The 18119-nt window shown below is 40.1% G+C and overlaps 1 protein-coding gene across 2 annotated transcripts in view; it reads left to right on the forward strand.

Moving 5' to 3' along the window:
* The window catches only part of SLC26A7 (solute carrier family 26 member 7), a 156202-nt gene extending 139311 nt beyond the window's left edge, over positions 1-16891 (forward strand). For both annotated transcript variants that reach the window (XM_042466074.1, XM_042466075.1), the window contains 3 exons: positions 4267-4321; positions 4429-4532; positions 13666-16891. In XM_042466074.1, coding sequence (XP_042322008.1) covers positions 4267-4321; positions 4429-4532; positions 13666-13701 — 195 coding nt within the window. In that variant the 3' untranslated portion in view covers positions 13702-16891. The remainder of the gene's footprint in view (positions 1-4266; positions 4322-4428; positions 4533-13665) is intronic.
* Positions 16892-18119: the final 1228 nt, after the last annotated feature.

Below are 18119 nucleotides of genomic sequence, written 5' to 3' on the forward strand. Positions count from 1 at the left end.
TTCCATCATTTTACTCATTGGTGGGAGGTAGCTCTTTAACTGGTTAGTTATCCTACAAAATAAGGCAGTATACTTGCTTATGGGAATTTGCTCTCAACCTCCATTATCCATTATCTTTTCTAGTCATTTTTAGTTGTCCTTTCCTCCTCTCCCCACTAGAAGGTAAGGATGCTTAGGGCTTTTTTTCAGTCCCTATTTTAAAGTGAACCAATCTGATTATAAACTGATGTGGAGATTAGACCCTTTAGAATTTGCACTTCTGTGAACATTGCAAAGCTGTTCTCATCTCAAAAAACAAAATCAATAATAAATGTATATTTTGGGATAAAATGTGCTTAGAAATACATACATTGAAAGCAATACAATGCACATATTTTGTGTGCATGCATTCAAAAATACATATTGAAACATTTATTTAAAACAGTTTTCACAGTGTTTCTGAAAAAAGTAATGAAAATGATAAATAAATGTGTATACGGGGCAGAATAGATGGATGCGTAATAACTACAGATAAAACTATATTTGACTTGTATTTCCATTCCTGCTGGGAAGTTTCTCCTTCTGTGCTTGGTTTTTCTTTTTGACCAAGTTCAGTTTCTTGCCCTTTTCACCTTCTTCTCCAGTCCTCCCCTCTCTGCTTTTCCATAAAATGACCTATCCAAATCCTTTGGCAGCCTTCCTCTGTTATGATTGGATACCTAGTGATTGAGAGAATTACAATGTAGTAAAAGAAACAGTTCAAATCCCAAGAGTCAAACATGCAAGTATTATTAGTCTGTAAGTGGATGAGAGAGAGAAAAGGGGTCAAGAAGTCAAACCAATTGTAAGATATCTTCAGTCCACACTTCTACAGTGCTTTTCCATAGGCATTTGCTGTTGCAGAAATTATTTACCAGGCAGAAATTGGAAGGATTTGCCCTGAAGCAATGCTTGGCAGCTCAGGGCAGCTTCAGTTATTACTCAAAGGCATCAAAAGAAATATAGATAACTGACTCACACATACTTATTGCAAATTTCCAGTTAACTTTCAAAATGGCAACTTATGGATCATCGTTCTGAAATTCCTGACTCCATGAATGCAACTCTTAGCCACAGAACAGCACTATCTTTCCAGGGGCCAACAAAATAGTTGCAAGCTTTTCAGTCTCCCAGAACTCTACTTGTGGTTGGATATTAAGCAAAAATGGCGGCTGCAGACAAAAGCTGGGCATGATTTTGGGTTAGGTATTAAGCCTATTGAGATGTTTGGATTGTTTTCTAGTATACCTACTGACATGGCTATAAATTTATTCAGGTATGTAAGCTTATGCAATGGAAAACCTATATTATAGATGCTCTAGGTAGGGCAGAATGAGCAAGGATTAGCACTGTAGTGGAATCAGGGTTCAAAACATCCAAGAACCAGTAGCCTTTTTACACTACACAATTATAGCATTATGGTTCTACTTTTACTTCTATTGTTTCATCCTGTGGAATCCAAGGATTTGCAGTTTAGGGAGAGCTACTTAGAATTCCTGGCCTCAGAGAGCTCTAGTGCTTCAACAGAACACAAAAACCAAATTTCCATGAGATGGAACCATGCCAGTTATAAAGGAGCTCTGGTGGGGCAGTGGTTAAATGCTGGTACTGCAGCCACAAGGTTGTGAATTTGATTCCAGGACTCCAAAGTTGACTCAGCCTTCCATCCTTTCATAGGTTGGTAAAATAAGTACCCAGCTTGTTAGGGACAATTGACTTACAGACTGGAAACTTCTTAGAGAGTGCTGAGTTCACTATTAAGGGGTATAGAAATGTAAATGCTATTGCTATTACTATTGCGATTAAAGTGGAATCATAATGCCTAAACAAATAGGGAGGATACCAAAGTCCACCCTGTGGTATCCTGCCCATGGTTTCCACTCAAGACATTCTCTGGGCCAGTGCAGCAATACGTATGTGTTCATACACCCACCTTCTGCAACCCTTACCTGCTGCCACCATCATGCCCACTTCTATGGCCTTCACAGTGGCTTGTAAGGGTGGAAACAGGGCACCTGGCTACACCCATATCACAAGGTGCCCCCTTCTGATGTCACAGGTGGGAGCCTTTCTCCCAGTACAAGACCCAAGACATCTCACAACAACTTAAAGCAGAGTGCAACTAAAATAATCTATGAACAGAAAGGTTTAGAAACAACTGAACAAACAGTGATGTTAAAAACAATGATGGTAAAATACAAGATGTCTTTATATACTGAGTAATATGGCTATGTCTTCAAACAGTAGGTCATTTCAGTGTATTTTCTAACATTTGCCAGAAACTGATTTAGCTGACTTACATTACATGAATTGCATGAATCAGATCTTCATAGTGGAGATTATCAGATGGAGGGGAGGGTACCATGCTCCTGTCCTTATTGCATGACCGAGCGAAGATTATCAGACACATGGTGCTTAACCCATCATTATCCAGTCAGTGAAGTGGCATTGTCCTGTCACTTTGGTATTAATGGGATAATCCATTAATGTGAAATGGAGGTCAATTATGGAACAATTCCACTTCATTAATGGGATTAATTATGGGATCAGTGTGACATTGATTTATAATCTTCACTCCTGTTCTTGCCCTCTGTGTGACAATCTCCAGTGAGGCAGAGACCAAATGTTCTTAACATGCTGTTTCCTTGAAATCCAGAGGTCATCACCTTTCACTTCCAGTAAAGCAAGGATGGCCAAAGTAAACTGTGAGATTTGGGATTAGCCAAGACAAAGAGATTCCACCTCAACATTAGGAAGAACTTCCTGACAGCGAGAGCTGTTTGACAGTGTGAAACACATTACCCCAGAGTGTAGTGGAGTCTCCTTCTTTGGAAGTTTTTAAATAGAAGCAGGATGGCCATCTGTTGGGGTTTTGTGTGTTCTGTGATTCTGTGTCCCTGCATGGCAGAGGGGTTGGACTGGATGACCTTTGTGGTCTCTTCCAACACTATGTGAGAGAGAGACATGTCATGTGTAGGTTTTACTCTCTGTGTACTTTGCATTTGCATTATTGGTCAAGACCAGCCTGCCAGCTGAAAGCCTCATAAAAATTGAATATTAGTTCTAAAGAGGGTGGGGAATAGAATGAAGGAACTACAGTTGCTTTCATGGCTTTCTTGTAGGGCTTTCTGGAGGTATCTGGCTAGTCACTGAAGGATGCTGGAGTATATAGGCCATAAAATGAACTCACCTGGATTGCCGCAGTCTTAATCTTTACATGGTTACATTTTAGCTCTCTATAATCCTACACCATAAAATGATAATAGGTTTAGAGGATGTTTATATTATAGAACAGTTCCCTCTGCTGGTCTTTTGCAGTATAGCATGTACACATGCACAAATGCACACACACACACACACACAGAAGTGTGACTATTTGGAAACAGAGTTTTTGCCCCCCAAAACATGTTTTTCATACAAGTCCTTCTTGCATGTGTATGTCTGTATGTGTGTGTGTGTGTGTGTAAGCTTTTGTGTATGTCTGTGAAAACCCTTTCCTGAAATATTTCAGAATGTACAAACACTGAATGAAAATTGTTCAGAAATACTTGTTTTCGCCTACAGTGGGGGAAAATGGAGAATTTTTTTTCTCGCATGCAAGGATGAAATAGTTCAATATTTATATAACTACTGTGTGTCTTTGCTCTTCTTCTTCTTTAATTGTAAAAGAAACGGGCCCCTCTATTTGTTGGTGGTATTGTGTGCCTTCAGGTTGTTTCTGTCTAATACTAAGGGGCAGTATGAGGGGGAAAACATTAATTACCAAGACTGAGTAGTTAACTACTTTCAGTGTTAAGTCTCGAGCAAACTTACATGCACATGGCACAAACAATCCTGAAACTATCCATTTGGCTGTGTGTAATTTGACTAGTTTAGTTACCAAATTACACACAACTACTGTATGTAAGTTGGCTGGTTTAGTCTCCAAATTCCATGTCTATTTGTGAAGGGGGAGGATGTCATAGCTATTTCAGTTTCTCAATGGAGAAGAACCTGCAATATAGATTTCTGAATATTATTATGGATTCAGGATCTGAGGGGGATCAGTTTGTAGTCCAGATCCGGTTTCTCAGATTGAATTCTAATGTGAATAGAGATACTTGGAAGAATGGCATCTCTCTTGGGGGTGGTACTGAAAAACAGTGAGCCTTGCTAATGTGTAAATTAACATAAGTTATTCGTGGAAGGTGATGCAAGGTTTAAATTTTGAAGGTTTAATCAGGTATTTTAATTTTTTCTCTCTTTTAGATCTACACAGATTCCAAAAAAAGAAATATTGATGTTTTGTTGGCAAATTGCAAAGGTAAGTATCATTTTTTCATTGGGCATAAATTTAAAAAGTCAGGTTTCTCTGTTCCACAGACTCCCTTGCCATGTTCATGTAAAATGTCATTTTCACGTCTTTTACAGCTTCTTTGGTAAAGGCACTGACACTCAGTGGAAGGCTAGAATCAGACAATGTTATCTTCTTTGAATCAGTTTCTTCAGCCATTGGTGCTATTCAGTTCAACAGGGTGAGTCTCAGTTCAGGATGTTGAACATCTCTCTGTCTTAATTTTGGTGCACTTCTCCTCTCCAAATCCCACCTGAATTTTCTTCATCTCGGGTATCATGTTGAGGCTTTGTATGTACATGTACAGTATATTGTCTTGGGCTTGGAAATTTCTGTACTTCTTGATAAGCACTCTTCCTAATGTAGGCACTTCTAAATATTTCTCTTGATACATGCATAGACAGTACAACCTATTTCTGCATTTGTCAAATATATGCATTTGAAGTCATGAGTTATTATTTGTGCATAATTCAAGAAAAAAAGAAAAAGAGTTTTCTCTTTGCAGTCTCATCCCAGTTATGTGGAACTTGAATGATATGCACACTTGTTTGGCAATACTCTTATAGACTATGAACTAGAGAAACTTGTTTGAGGTTTTTAGACAGAGGTTATCAGGGGTGACTTAAAATGGGTTCTTGTAGTAGTGGGGGTTAGAGTAGATAGCCCCTGAGGTCCCTTCCAAGTTTAAGATGCTATTTTTTTAAAAGTTAGAATGACATTCTTTTCTATGCCTGATCTTAATCCATGGGTAAATAAGAGACTGTCATACTTTTTGGTCTTGCTAAAGTCCTCTCTCTAAAATGTCCACTCAGAATGTAGAACACGGGGCAAACCCAAGATGTTTTGATACCTGGGCCAATGAACAAGATGGTGCACTCTCCCAACCCACATGCAGAAGTTGACTGGATTGGTAATGGAATCACCATGGATAGTTCCCTGCTGATTTTTAAAAAATAAAAGCCATTCACAGCAGTAGATCTTCCAACTGTCTTGATTTGGAAGGGACAGCCCTAATTTATCTTCTGTTGGGCCATTCTCAGTTTCTTTTTAACTAGCTCAGTTTTTCTCTTCTCATCACATTGTCCTCAGCATAGTTCAATTTCTACAAATTGAATTGTAAAAGTAGTTTGCACTCAGTTAATCCCTGCAGCAGGGGAGAGAGCATGGAGCAGAATTTTTGCCCTTCCCAATAGGCTCCAACAAAAGCAAATTGCTACAGCCTCTTCCAACTTGTGTATTCTTTCTCATGAATAACTTTTGTCAATTTGACCACATTCTGATGTTGCTTGGACACACAACATGTCCCAGTTTTCATCTGTGAAATGTTGAAAGGTATGCAGTAGGGTCTAATCTGCAGCCATGAAGTTCACAGGTGAATTGTGTACTATGAGTTATGTGATATCAGGAACAACAAGAACAACCTCATTTTGTTTTTCTTAACTGCTAAATTCATTGGATACCAAGAACCCTTATGTATTGGGACGTGTTTCCACTTTTCATTCTGTTCATGCAGTATTTCAACAGCAAAATATCTAAAATTACAATTTAAAAACAGTTTAAAACCATGTGATATCAAAGTATGACAGTACAATATTAAAACACAATACGTCCTGCGATAAAGGTATCTTAATTTTTCCTGAGGTGAAGTTTTCTTCAGATCTTTATAGAAGATTGGGAGGTATGCTTGGCAGAAGAGATGTGTTTTTAGTGCCTTCTTAAAGGCATCTAAGGTTGGAATCAGTCTTATCTCTTCTGGAAGATTGTTCCAAAGCGTGGGAGTCATAGCTGTATATGCTTTTTGGGAAGTAGTTACTAGTCTAACTTTTGTATGAGCTAGTAGATTCTTCCCAGTTGTTCTGAGAGTGTGAGGCGGATTATACAGGGAGAGGTGTTCCCTCAAGTAACTCGGGCCCAAGCCATATAGGGCTTTAAAGGTAATAACCAACACTTTGTACTGCGCCCGGAAGCTAATAGGCAGCCAGTGTAGAGATTTTAGTACAGGTGTTATGTGGTCTGACCTGGAAGTTCTGGTGACCAATCTGGCTGCTGCGTTTTGGACTAGTTGAAGCTTCCGAACTTGGTACAAAGGTAGCCCCATGTAGAGCGCATTGCAGAAGTCTAAACAAGAGCTTACCAGTGCATGTACCACAGTTTCAAGGTCCTTTCAGTCCAGGTAGGGTCTTAGTTGGTGTATCAGCTGAAGCTGGTACCAAGCACTCCTGCCATCGCATCTACTTGAGCTGATAATTGTAGAGATGAATCCAGGAGTACTCCCAAACTGCAAACTTTGTCCTTTAGGGGAAATGTGACCCCGTCCAGGACTGGCTGGCAAATTTCCCTGCCTGGACTTGGGGTACCTATCAAGAGTACCTCTGTTTTTTCCGGATTCAATCTGAGTTTGTTTTCCCTCATCCGGCCCATTACTGACCCTAAGCAGGCGTCCAGAAGAGAGATGCCATCCTTAGTCGCTGTGTCAGTTGGAGACATAGAGAAATAGATTTGGGTGTCATCAGCATACTGATAACACCGCGTCCCATGTCTCCGGATGATCTCACCCAGCGGCTTCATGTAAATGTTAAACAGCATGGGGGACAGAATGGCGCCCTGAGGGACGCCACATGTCAGCTCTCTTTTGCGAGAGCAGCTGTCTTCCAGCTTCACCATCTGGAATCTACCTGAGAGGCAGGAACGGAACCACTGGAGCGCAGTGCCCCTGATATCTAACTCTTTTCTTTCTCCTAAAACTTGGACACAAGGGGGCTTACACCAAGGTAAAAAAGCAGGAACAAAATTTAAAAAACACAAAATAATTACACGATTAAAACTCAGTTACACAGATTAAAATGTTAAACCACAGTTGAATTAAAATCAACTTGAAAATAAATGTTCATTTAAAAAAAAGTGCAGTAACCATCCAATAAAAGTTCCTACCTCAGCAGTCAGTCAGTTACCAAATGCCTGCCTGGATAACAAGGTCTTTGTCAGCCAGCGGAAAGAGCACAGGGTGAGGGACAACCTAGCTCCCTTTGAAAAGAAGTCCCACACCCTGGAAGCAGCCACCGTCATTTCAACAAAATTAACAATAAAATCAACACATAAGTAGCCATTTTGTTATGAAAATCATTTCATGGACATATATCCACAATAACAGTAAGACAAAAACATGGTGTTAGAGTTTATGCATTGCTGGAATACATGGTGGCTACTAGCTTTTGGTGGTGACATTAACCCTTATCCTCACTAGCTTTTGGTGGGGTTTTCAGACTATGTGACCGTGTTCTGGAAGAGTTTATTCTGAAGATGCCAGCCAAAGATGCTGGCGAAATGTCAGCAATAAATTCTTCCAGAACACGGCCATATAGCCTGAAAACTCCATGCAGTCCCTGACAGCCCCTCTTGTGGTCTCCGAAACTCCTGGTGACCTCACCCAGACCCCCAATTTTCAAAATAATTTTCATACTAATTTTCAGCAAGGTCTTTGTGGTCCCTTCCAGCTCTATGGTTCTTTGGATCCATATTTCTTTTTCCTTTTGGTCAGTGGAATGGCTAAGTGCAGAAACACAAGCCTCAGTACAGTCAGGAAGCTTCATTCAGAATATTAAATTGATTACAGCATAACAATGTTGTCAGGACTGAAGCATATTCTGCTACCAGTATATTAAAAGTTCATAGAAACCAAACTTTTTTCCCCCAGGCTTACATTTCACAAACTAAAATATTCACTATCCAAGGTCTACCCCTTTTTTCTCTCCTCATACTAGGTGTTTCCATGGAATTGACCTTGACAGCTCACATCTTGTTTTTCCTCCCCCCACATCTGCCCATTATCTGGCACCATGAGTGATAAACAGTCCTTCCACCCAGTATCACCAGCTGTGTAACACATCCCATCATCCAGTATTACAAAGCGTATACAAATTATATGGCTAGCAAGCATGGCAGAACCTGTGATCCTGACAAATGGGCCCAAATGCCCACAGATCATCACATTTGTAATGGTTTAGGTCACCCATCCACCCTTTTTGTTGTTGTTATTTGTGTGCCTTCAAGTCATTGTTGATTTATGGAGAACCTATCATGGGGTTTTCTTTGCAAGATTGGTTCAGAGGAGGTATGTCATTGCCTTCCCCTGTGGCTGAGAGTGTGTGATTTGCCCATAGTCACCCAGTGGATTTCATGGCCAAACCAGTAATCAAACCCTGGTCTCCAGAGTCACATTCCAACACTCAAACCACTGTACCACACTGGCCCATTCACCCTCACAACCCTCTAATATCTTCAAAAGAGCAAAATACCCCCTATACTGGCCAAAATGTCATTTTCTTTGCCTCCGTGTGTGGTGAAAATTGTGCCCATTCCTCCCTACGGTTGTCCACCCCTGCCTTAATGGTTCCCTCCACCTGTCTAATGGCAACCCCCCCAAGCTTTGCAATCCTCTCCCGAGAAAGTATTATACCATATGACTCAGGGGTATTTCAGTTGGAACCAATTTTGTTATATCAACACTATTCCCACATTCCTAGTTTCGTAAGGCACCAACTTGCCTTACAGTGTAAACTCCTGTAAGCCTTTCCACTGTAGCTGTTATTAAACCAAATGTTCAGGCAGTGTATGGAGTTTTGCTTTTCCATTGTTTTATGCATGACTGCAGAGTTGGCTGGGGTCCAAGATAGAGTCCCCTCCAAGACAGATTAAAGCTAAACTAGCAATGAGTTGTTGCTTTCTGTTTTTCTCTCCACTCTCCAACCCCTTCATACCATGAACAGGCATTTTCTAGTAATTAAATTAGAAAAAAAAATCTTCTTCCTTTCCCACCAAAATTGCTTTAATCTGATTGATTGAACTAAGCCAAACGGATGGTATTTGTTTAGCTGGATTGACAAATGGAGGAAATGCAGGGATCTATCTATCTGAACCTTATGCTCTCTAGGATTTTAGTTTTTTTATGTACTTATGGGCTAAACCAAGTTTTTCTCGGGATATTTTTTTTAAAAAAAAATCTTTATAGCCACCATATGCTGTGAAGTGGTACAACTTGAACTGAATTTCACTTTCATCTTGGCTTCTGTAACCAAACTGCTTTGTGGAAATTGGAAGTAGCATACTGGCCAACATTTGACAGATGAAAACTGGGACAGGTGTGACCAAGCAACCTCAGAGATGATTAAGATGGCACATGTTATTAATGACGAAGAACACACAAGCTAAAAGCCCTGTGGTGCAATACTGCAGCCACAAGTTTGTGAGTTCGATCCCAGAGGGCTCCAAGGTTGATTCAACCTTCCATCCTTTAGTAGGGTGGTAAAATGTGTATCTACCGTATTTTACGGTGTATAAGACTACTTTTTAGCCCAGGAAAATCTTTCCCAAACTCGGGGGTCGTCTTGTATGCCGGAAAAAAAAAGGCCAAGCCAGCCGGCTGGGTCCTAAAGAGAGCCCACGCAGGCAAAGCCTTCTCCCAAAGGCAGAGGAGCTGCGCTGCATGTTCTCGGCCTCGGAGAAGGCCAAGCCAGCCGGCTGGGTCCTAAAGAGAGCCCACGTCCGTCCCTAGCTCCCCTCCTTCCTTCTTTCCATCCTTCCATCCTTCCTTCCTTCCTCTCCCCTCTCCTCTCCCTTCCCTTCCTTCCTTCCTTCCCTCCCCTCTCCTTCCCTTCCCTCCCTCCCTCCCTCCCTCCCTCCCTCCCTCCCTCCTTCCTCCCTTCCTTCCTTCCTTCCCTTTCCTCCCTTCTTCCTTCCCTTCCCTTCCTAGGTTTCTTTCTCTTTCTCCACCACTTTTCCTTTCCTTCCTTCCCTTTTCCCCCTTCCTTCCTTCCTTCCTTCCATTCCTCCCTCCTTCCTTCTCTCCCTCCCCTTTGTCTTCCTTTTCTTCTCTTCCTTCCTTCCTTGCTCCCTCCTCTCCCTTCCCCTCCTGTCCTCCTTTTCCCGGGCACCCAGGGGGAAAGCGGTGGCATTCCTCTCTGGGGAGGTCTTTCTACCTTCCCTCCTGAGGCTCAGTCCTTCCCAAGAGAAGGAGCAGAGGGTTTCCCACACTCTGCCTCTGCCTCTCCTCTTCCCTTCTCTTGTGAAGGATGGAGCCTTGTTGGGGGAACGAGAGAGCTCCCCAGTCAGTTGGGAAGGAGGAAACAAGGACTCACTTTTTGTTGCCAGGCTGGAGACTATAGTCCAAAACACACTGCAGCAATAATGCAATCTGAGACTGCTTTAACTGCTCTGGCTCAGTGCTAGGGAATTCTGGGAAATGTAGTTTTGTGAGAGATTGAGCATTCTCTGTCAGAGAGCTCTGGTGCCACAATAAACTCCAGTTCCCAGGATTCCCTAGCACTGGGCCAGGGCAGTTAAAGTCCTCTCAAACTGGACTATTGCTGCCCTGTGTTTTGGACCTTTGTTTCTTTTCTTTGGCTAACTGGAGAGAAAAAGAAAAACAACTCCTCTTGGTGCGCAGAGAAACCAGCCAGGCTGCTCCTTAGGAGTCTGTCTGGAGGCTTTTTCCAGGCTTCCTGCTTTCTTTCTTTCTTTCGTTCTTTCTCACATGCCTCTCACGGTGTATCTACATTGTAGAAGTAGAATGCGCCATCCACTTTAATTGTCATGGCTCCATCCACACAGAAGCATAGGATTTGTAGTTTTTATAAGTTTTATAAAACTACAAATCCTAGGATTCCAATAGGAGCCACTTGAACTGCCACGGCTCCATTCATACAGAATCCCTGGGATTTGTAGTTTGGAACAGCCCCCCCCCCCCGCATTCTTTGGGCAGAGAAGCCAAAAGACCTTATAAAACTACAAATCCTAGGATTCCAATAGGATGGAGCAGCTCTTAAAGTGGCTTCAAACTGCATTAATCCTACAGTGTAGATGCACCAAGAGGAAGGGCGGGAAGAATTGTCGAGGCAAGTGAAATAATGTTGTGTATGCTATTTCAGAAGTGGAACACACTCTTTCCTCGGAGTGTACTGAAGTCTCCTTCTTTGGAGGTCGTTAAGCAGAGGCTGGATGGCAATCTGTTGGGGATGCTTTGATTGTGATTTCCTGCATGGCAGAATGGGGTTGGACTAGATGGCCCTTGGGGTCTCTTCCAACTCTAGGGACATTATCAGAAGGCCAAGCCAGCTGGTTGGGTCCTAAAGAGAGCCCATGGTTGCAAGGCCTTCTTCGAGGCAGAGGACATGCCTCGTGGCTCCCCTGCCTTGGGAGAAGGCAGCCAGCTAGCTGGGCCCTTCCTCTTTCTCCTCCTCCTCCTCCCCTCTTCGTTTTCTTCTTCTTCTCCTCCCCATCTTCTTTTTCTTCCCCTCTTCCTCTTTCTCCTCCTCCTCCTCTTCTTCCCTTCTTCTTTTTCTCCTCCACCTCCTCTTTTTCTTCCCCTTAATCTTCTGCTTTCTCCTCCTCCTCTTCTTCTTCTCATCTTCTTTTTCTCCTCCTCCTCCTCTACTTTTTCTTCCCCTGTTACTCTTATTCTTTCTCCCCCTCTTCTTCTCCCCCTCTTCCTCCTCCGCTTCTTCTTTTCCTCTTCCTCCTCCTCCTTTTCTTTTTATCCTCTTTTTCCTATTCTTCTTTCTCCTCCTTTTCTTCTTTCTCCTTCTCCTTTTTTCTCCTCCCCCCTCTTTCTTTTCTGCCGCCACTGCTGTTGTTGTTGTCGTATGCCTTCAGCTCCTTTCTGACTTATCGTGGAAGAGAGGGGTGGTCTTATACGGTGAGTATATCCCAAATACTCTATTTTAAGTTGTAAAGTTGGGGGTCGTCTTATACGCCCAGTCGTCTTATATGCCGGAATATATGGTAGCTTGTTGGGTGCAGTTAGCTTACAGATTGTAAACCACTTAGGGAGTGCTGAGTTCACTGATAAGCAGTGTAGAAATGTACATGTTAGTGCTATTGTTATAGGAGAGGCTGCAATAGTCTGTGTTTGCCTAAGGGGATTATCACACGGGTGTCTTACTGTGGTTAGAACACTGGTGAAACGCTCCAGAAGCATGAGGGCGTGATAGCCAGTCATGCTTCTGAAGCATCCCCTCTCCCCTCCTGTCAGCAAAGCCTTTGCAGAGCAACTGTTTCTTCAATAATGGGAACTTCCATTATGAAGAAATGGCTGCTCTGTGAACGCTTTGCTGACGGGAGAGGAGAGGGGACGCTTCAGAAGCACAACTGGCTATCACACCTTCACGCTTCTTGAGCATTTTAACATTTTAACCATGGGAAGCTTGTACAGTGGTGCCTCGGGTTACGAAATTAATTCGTAACGCGGCCGCTTTCGTAACCCGAAAAGCCTTCGTAAGCCGAATTGCCATAGGCGCTAATGGGGAAAAGCCGCGATTCCGTGCGAAAAAGCCGAAAAAAAGCACCAAAAGTTTTTTCGTAACCCGAAAAAACATTCGTAACCCGAAACAATAATTCCCTATGGGATTTTTTCGTATCCCGAAAATTTCGTAACCTGGGTATTTCGTATCCCGAGGTACCACTGTATGTGATAATCTCCTATGTTTGCTGAGAAGGACAAGATTCTCCCCCCTTTTCTCCACTCCCTTGCTGAATCACAGTTGCAGCGATTGAAGTAATCTGAGGACAAAGGAAAAAATGGAAGGAGGAAGGAGAAACTGGGACATTTTAAAGCAGCTGAAAAATAAGACTGTCCCTGCCAAACTGGGACACTTGTCAGGTATGAAGTAGTTCAGTACAAAAAGCAAGTTATGCTTGCTCCCCCCAGTAACTCAGGTCGAGCATCACCAAAAGCAGTGAAGCCAGTCTTGATTTTACTGCAACTCCTTCCATAACTTCTGGCTAGGGTCCATTGCCATATACAGCATCTCTTGGCAATTTTACAGCCCCCAAAAAACCCAAGTAAAAAAAAGGAAATACTCAAGTACCTTTCATGTCCTCTCAGACTAGGAAGAAATTTTGTTATTCTTTGCCCTCCTCCTTGGGCTTTTAAAGGTGTGTTTCCAAACTGGACATGGCTACTACTTTAATTCTTGCTTTAGAAAAAACCCTCTCCTAGTGGGTATAGGAGGCATTTTGAATATTATATATATATATATATATATATATATATATATATATATATATTAAGGTTGGAGGTGAGACATGGGATTGTTGATCACCCCTGTGTTATATCATGATAAAAGACATCTTATTAAAGGAAGATAATGTGTCTATCTTTTATAGATGTACATCTAGGGCATGCATCAAAATGTTTTAGTGTTCTATTTATGGCTCAGTTTTCCAAGTGAAGTGCATTGTTGCCTAGTGCAATTACTGTGTGAATGTTATTCTGGAATGCCTAGTTTTCAGATAAAATGTTTTTGTTTCTTCCATTTTAGAATTTCTGCAAGCCTAATGAACACACTGAAGTCTGATGCCAGCTAGAGAGCCCCCCCTCTCTCTCTGCTGAACTGCTCACCTGCAAAAGGAACGATACCAAAGTATTTCTTCAGATGTTTAAATGTGGAATTTTGTTGGTGATAATTTATATTCCAAGTGTACACCAACAGCAAGAGTGTTTATTTTTATTGCTCCTGAATCTTCTCTGAGTTCCCATCAATGACAGTTTTTTTTAAGAAAAACAAAAAACAAAAAACTTGGACTGTTTTTTGATGGTTTCACATTTTTGTATGCTTTTAGATTTTAAAAAGAAAAAAAATAGAAAGCAATTTAGGATATTACCATAATTATATTGTTTTAGCTCTGGCCTATTGTAACTTAATTGTATAATTTTGTGCACTAGAGAATACAATGCTTTTGAATTTTGTAGTGGAACTGATGGTATCTGATCCAAGATCTGTGCCTTGTTATATACAAACATAAACTGTGAGATAAGGTTAATTTCTCCCCTGAAGTACCCAGCACATGCATTAGAGCAATCAATCCATGACACTTTTACATTCAGTAAAAGCCACTGAAGCCAGTGGGGTTTTGTGGGGGTGCCTATGTTGCCTGTGTATCGCACTGTCTTACACATTTTTGTCATGAATTTAGAGAGTTGTCACTGCCAAAATAACCAAGGCCATATACTGTCTCCTCTGCTGGAAATCTTGAAAAGGTTACTTTTTGGACTGCAGCTTTCAAACTCTAGGGATCCAGGGACTTGTAGTCCAAGGGAACATCTCTTCTTAGCTCTGCTCTGTTGTTGAAAATCAATAGTGTTTATTTCAACAGTTTTCATATCATATCCTTGCCATATTCTGAGTGATATATAAATTGATATAGCTCTGTCAAGTTCAACATAATGGTGCTAATGTATTGTTGTTGTCATGCTACCAAGGCTTATTTTGGAACACCTTTTGGAAACAGCTGAATTCACAGAGGAATGCAGTTGCATATGGAACGTTGCACATTGTAGTATTCAGCAGCTGATCTTAGTGTTCATATATATTTGTACATTCAGGTGGCCAATGTTCAGATGGTTAACCACAATCTTTGGATCATACATTCTGACTTCCATTCTCTTTCTTCCAGTGTTGTTATAAGCAGGAGATGGGAAGCAAGCAATGATTATTTAAGATATGCTTTTCTCAACAAGCCCAAATTGATTTGCCGTTTCTGATCCTGGCTTCTTTAGCTAATATATTGTTAAAACTAACTCTAGTTCCTGGTTGAGATGAAACAACAAACTATGGTTAGTTAAAAAAAAAATCCTTCAATCTTCTTCTAATGGTCAGATTTCATCCACATGTACCCAAATATTTTCTTGAGATAGTGAGTTGAGATATAGTTCTATAGTGTTTTATGCAACCTTTTGGTGAAAAATAACTTTCCTTACAAAAATGTTTGTTTATTTTTGTTTAAATTGTTTTCAGCATTTCAGCTTAATCTTCTTTGACAATTCCTGACTGAGTGGGATCAACTATATGACTCACCAGAGAAAGAAGAAGAAACAATAACAGTGGGATAAATTATACTGAAAATGTTGTAGACACTTAGCAACATTAATATCTTGGAACTGTTTTATCTCAAAAATAGGTTGAATTTAAAAACCAGACAAGAAGAATGTGTGTTCCTTAAATTGGAAATTCAGTTTGGGTTGTTAGCAACATTTTCCTTAAAAATACATTAGGCTCGCAGGCTTGATAAGAAAATATGAGCCACAAAAAACCTTGTTTCCAGCTTCCACATACTTTCTTCCCAACTGCTTCTCTTACCTTTGGTTTACCTTCACTTTATGAGTAACCAACTTGCTTCTTACTAGTTATTTTTTGGCAATGAGGGGGACAATGAAACAAGATTTCAAAAGTCATGTAATAAATAAGATCAGTGTTATATTAATGAGTAATAATTTTGGTTACTTTCAGAAGTTTCATTTCATGGGAAATTTTCAAATGTATTCCATTTCCTTATCAGTCCCAAAGGATTTTTAACTCCTCAAAAAGTAATAGAAAGCAATGGAAAAAATAATGACTAATGCAACAAGTAACACAAGAAGTTACTTGTTTTTATAACTGCAATACGTATGGTGGGTTTTTTTTTCTTTTTAAGAAAAACACTGCAACACATAATGGAATGAATTACTTTTTTAAAAAGTAACTTTCCAAGCTCTGTTTTATTTTTTGCTGACAGTAAACCCAAGAGAAATGGTGTTCCCTTCACCTTCTTTTATATGCATAGCAAAAGAGTCTTTGGGAATGTGCTCTTCCCAGCATGATGTCATGGCAGCAATAAAGTCAGATGTGTGGAAGAGAGAAGGAAAGAGAAGGTATTATGGGAAGAAAGTAGGAGGAAGGGGAAAGTCTTTGGAAACTCACTGAAAGAGATGGGGAGATAGCACACCCTGTCACATCTTCTGTGACATGATAATGTCCAAGTTGAGCTGAATCAATACAGCTCTCTTTCAGGTTCTTGATACTATTTTCCTCCTTGCCCCTAAGCCCACTTCTGGGTTTGATTTGGGAAATGATTCTCATCATTAATTTTCAGTAACCTGTGATGCATGTGGGATGCATCTAATGATGGATTCATATTCAGACCCAAGTCAAATCAGGCTGCCTGCAAATTGGACTGCAAAGAGTGTCAAATTGCTAAATTAAACTCTAGACCAAATCTTGTGGGTCTGCATATACCCTTGATAATGAAATTCAAATTCTGCAATGTTGTACAGACTTAATTGTAAACAAGAGCCCCTGAATAAAATGGTGCTTACCACTGAGTAAACATGCATACAGTTGCGGTGAAATGAATGCAAAATTACAATTTTTGCTTGTTGCATATTTAATGTTCAACATAGCACTGGTACAGCATGTCTGGAGCAGAAATGTTTTGACATCAGCTTAACTTTTAGTTTAAGTTCCTCTCATTAATACTATACCATATAGCAAAACTGTAAAGCCATATTTTTTGGGAGGGAATGAGGCTGTGCAGGTTATTGCAATTTATTACAATTGCAAAGGTTATTTCTTGCTATTTATTTGAAACAATATTTTGATACCATTTTTCCTGTAATCACCAACAAAAAATGAAATTGCTGCTGTTTCATATGGCTCTTCATTTCTTATGTTTTACATATTCACAGTCTGAGCGGAGTGTTTCCTGCCAGAATAAATAGCAACAAAGGCTTCCATTGTTTCAGGAGTTTGATATAACAATACAAAAAAGCAACTTTATTAAAAGTGTTTCCAAATAGGAGTAAATAAGTCACACCTCTGCAGCATTAGAGTAGGATTGCCATCTTTTTCTTTGGATAGTTATAGACAAACAAAGAATTTTCAGGTTTGAGCAAAGCAAGATGTACACCAAGGAGTTTATTGCAAATGTAATATAATGTCTATTAGTTATACAGTATTGTTTGAATTACTTTAGCAATAGAATATGGAGAGACATTTCTAGATTTGTATACTGAATTATAATGAGATGAAATAAACAGAAATATGCTTTGTGGGTAGGATATATATTGAATGTGTACAATGTGCAAAACCTTGCACTCCATTCTCCTAGCTATTTTAGCCTTTCTGTACATTGATACTGCAAGTTTGGAATACAAAAGTAGATATACAGATCATTGTAGCACATTACATGAATCTCATTATCTGCAGTTGCATATGATATTCCCTACTCAAAAGCACATATAGTATAGATCTAAACCATTATTTGACATTATACTTCATCCTTTGTTTAAACAAACATCACATGCATTCAACAACACTATAAATTAATATAGGTTTACACTATTATTATATGGTATTCAAACAGTTATAAGGAGTACTAAGTAATAGTATAAATGATTCCAAGTCAGAACCAGTAATACCAGGGACTTTTGGCACTGGCTTAAGAATCCTGGCTTGTTTAGGAGCAGTTGGCAGAAATTTTGAGTTCAGATATCAAGATAAGCTGTTTCTTCTTGCTCACTGAAAAAAAAAAGAATAAACAAGATGCCATCAGAATACAACTTACAGTGTCCTAGGAAAATCAAGAAATTCTGTTTTGTAGTTACACGTAGGTACTGCTATTGTGTTCATAACAGTCTTATGATAATAGATAGGCAAGGAACGTTTGTCTGCAATATCAAATACATTTTTGTTTCTAGTGTAGGTATTTTTAGCATCATATCTGATTCTGTTTGATTCTGGGATCTAAAAAAGGAGAGAGGAATGAAAAGAAATTACTCATAACCAACATTTTATTCATTTTTAAGAAAAAGAAGGAACACCCATAAAGATTAAGGATGGATGGCAATGATGTGTGAAACCCATATAATACCCTTGTTCACAAATTTAATAAGCTTCCTGCATCATCATACAAAGAAGGAAGCACACTAAACCCATTGCTCCTCATTCACTTTTGTCAC

This window comes from Sceloporus undulatus, chromosome 4, assembly GCF_019175285.1.
Source record: "Sceloporus undulatus isolate JIND9_A2432 ecotype Alabama chromosome 4, SceUnd_v1.1, whole genome shotgun sequence".
NCBI lineage: Eukaryota > Metazoa > Chordata > Lepidosauria > Squamata > Phrynosomatidae > Sceloporus > Sceloporus undulatus.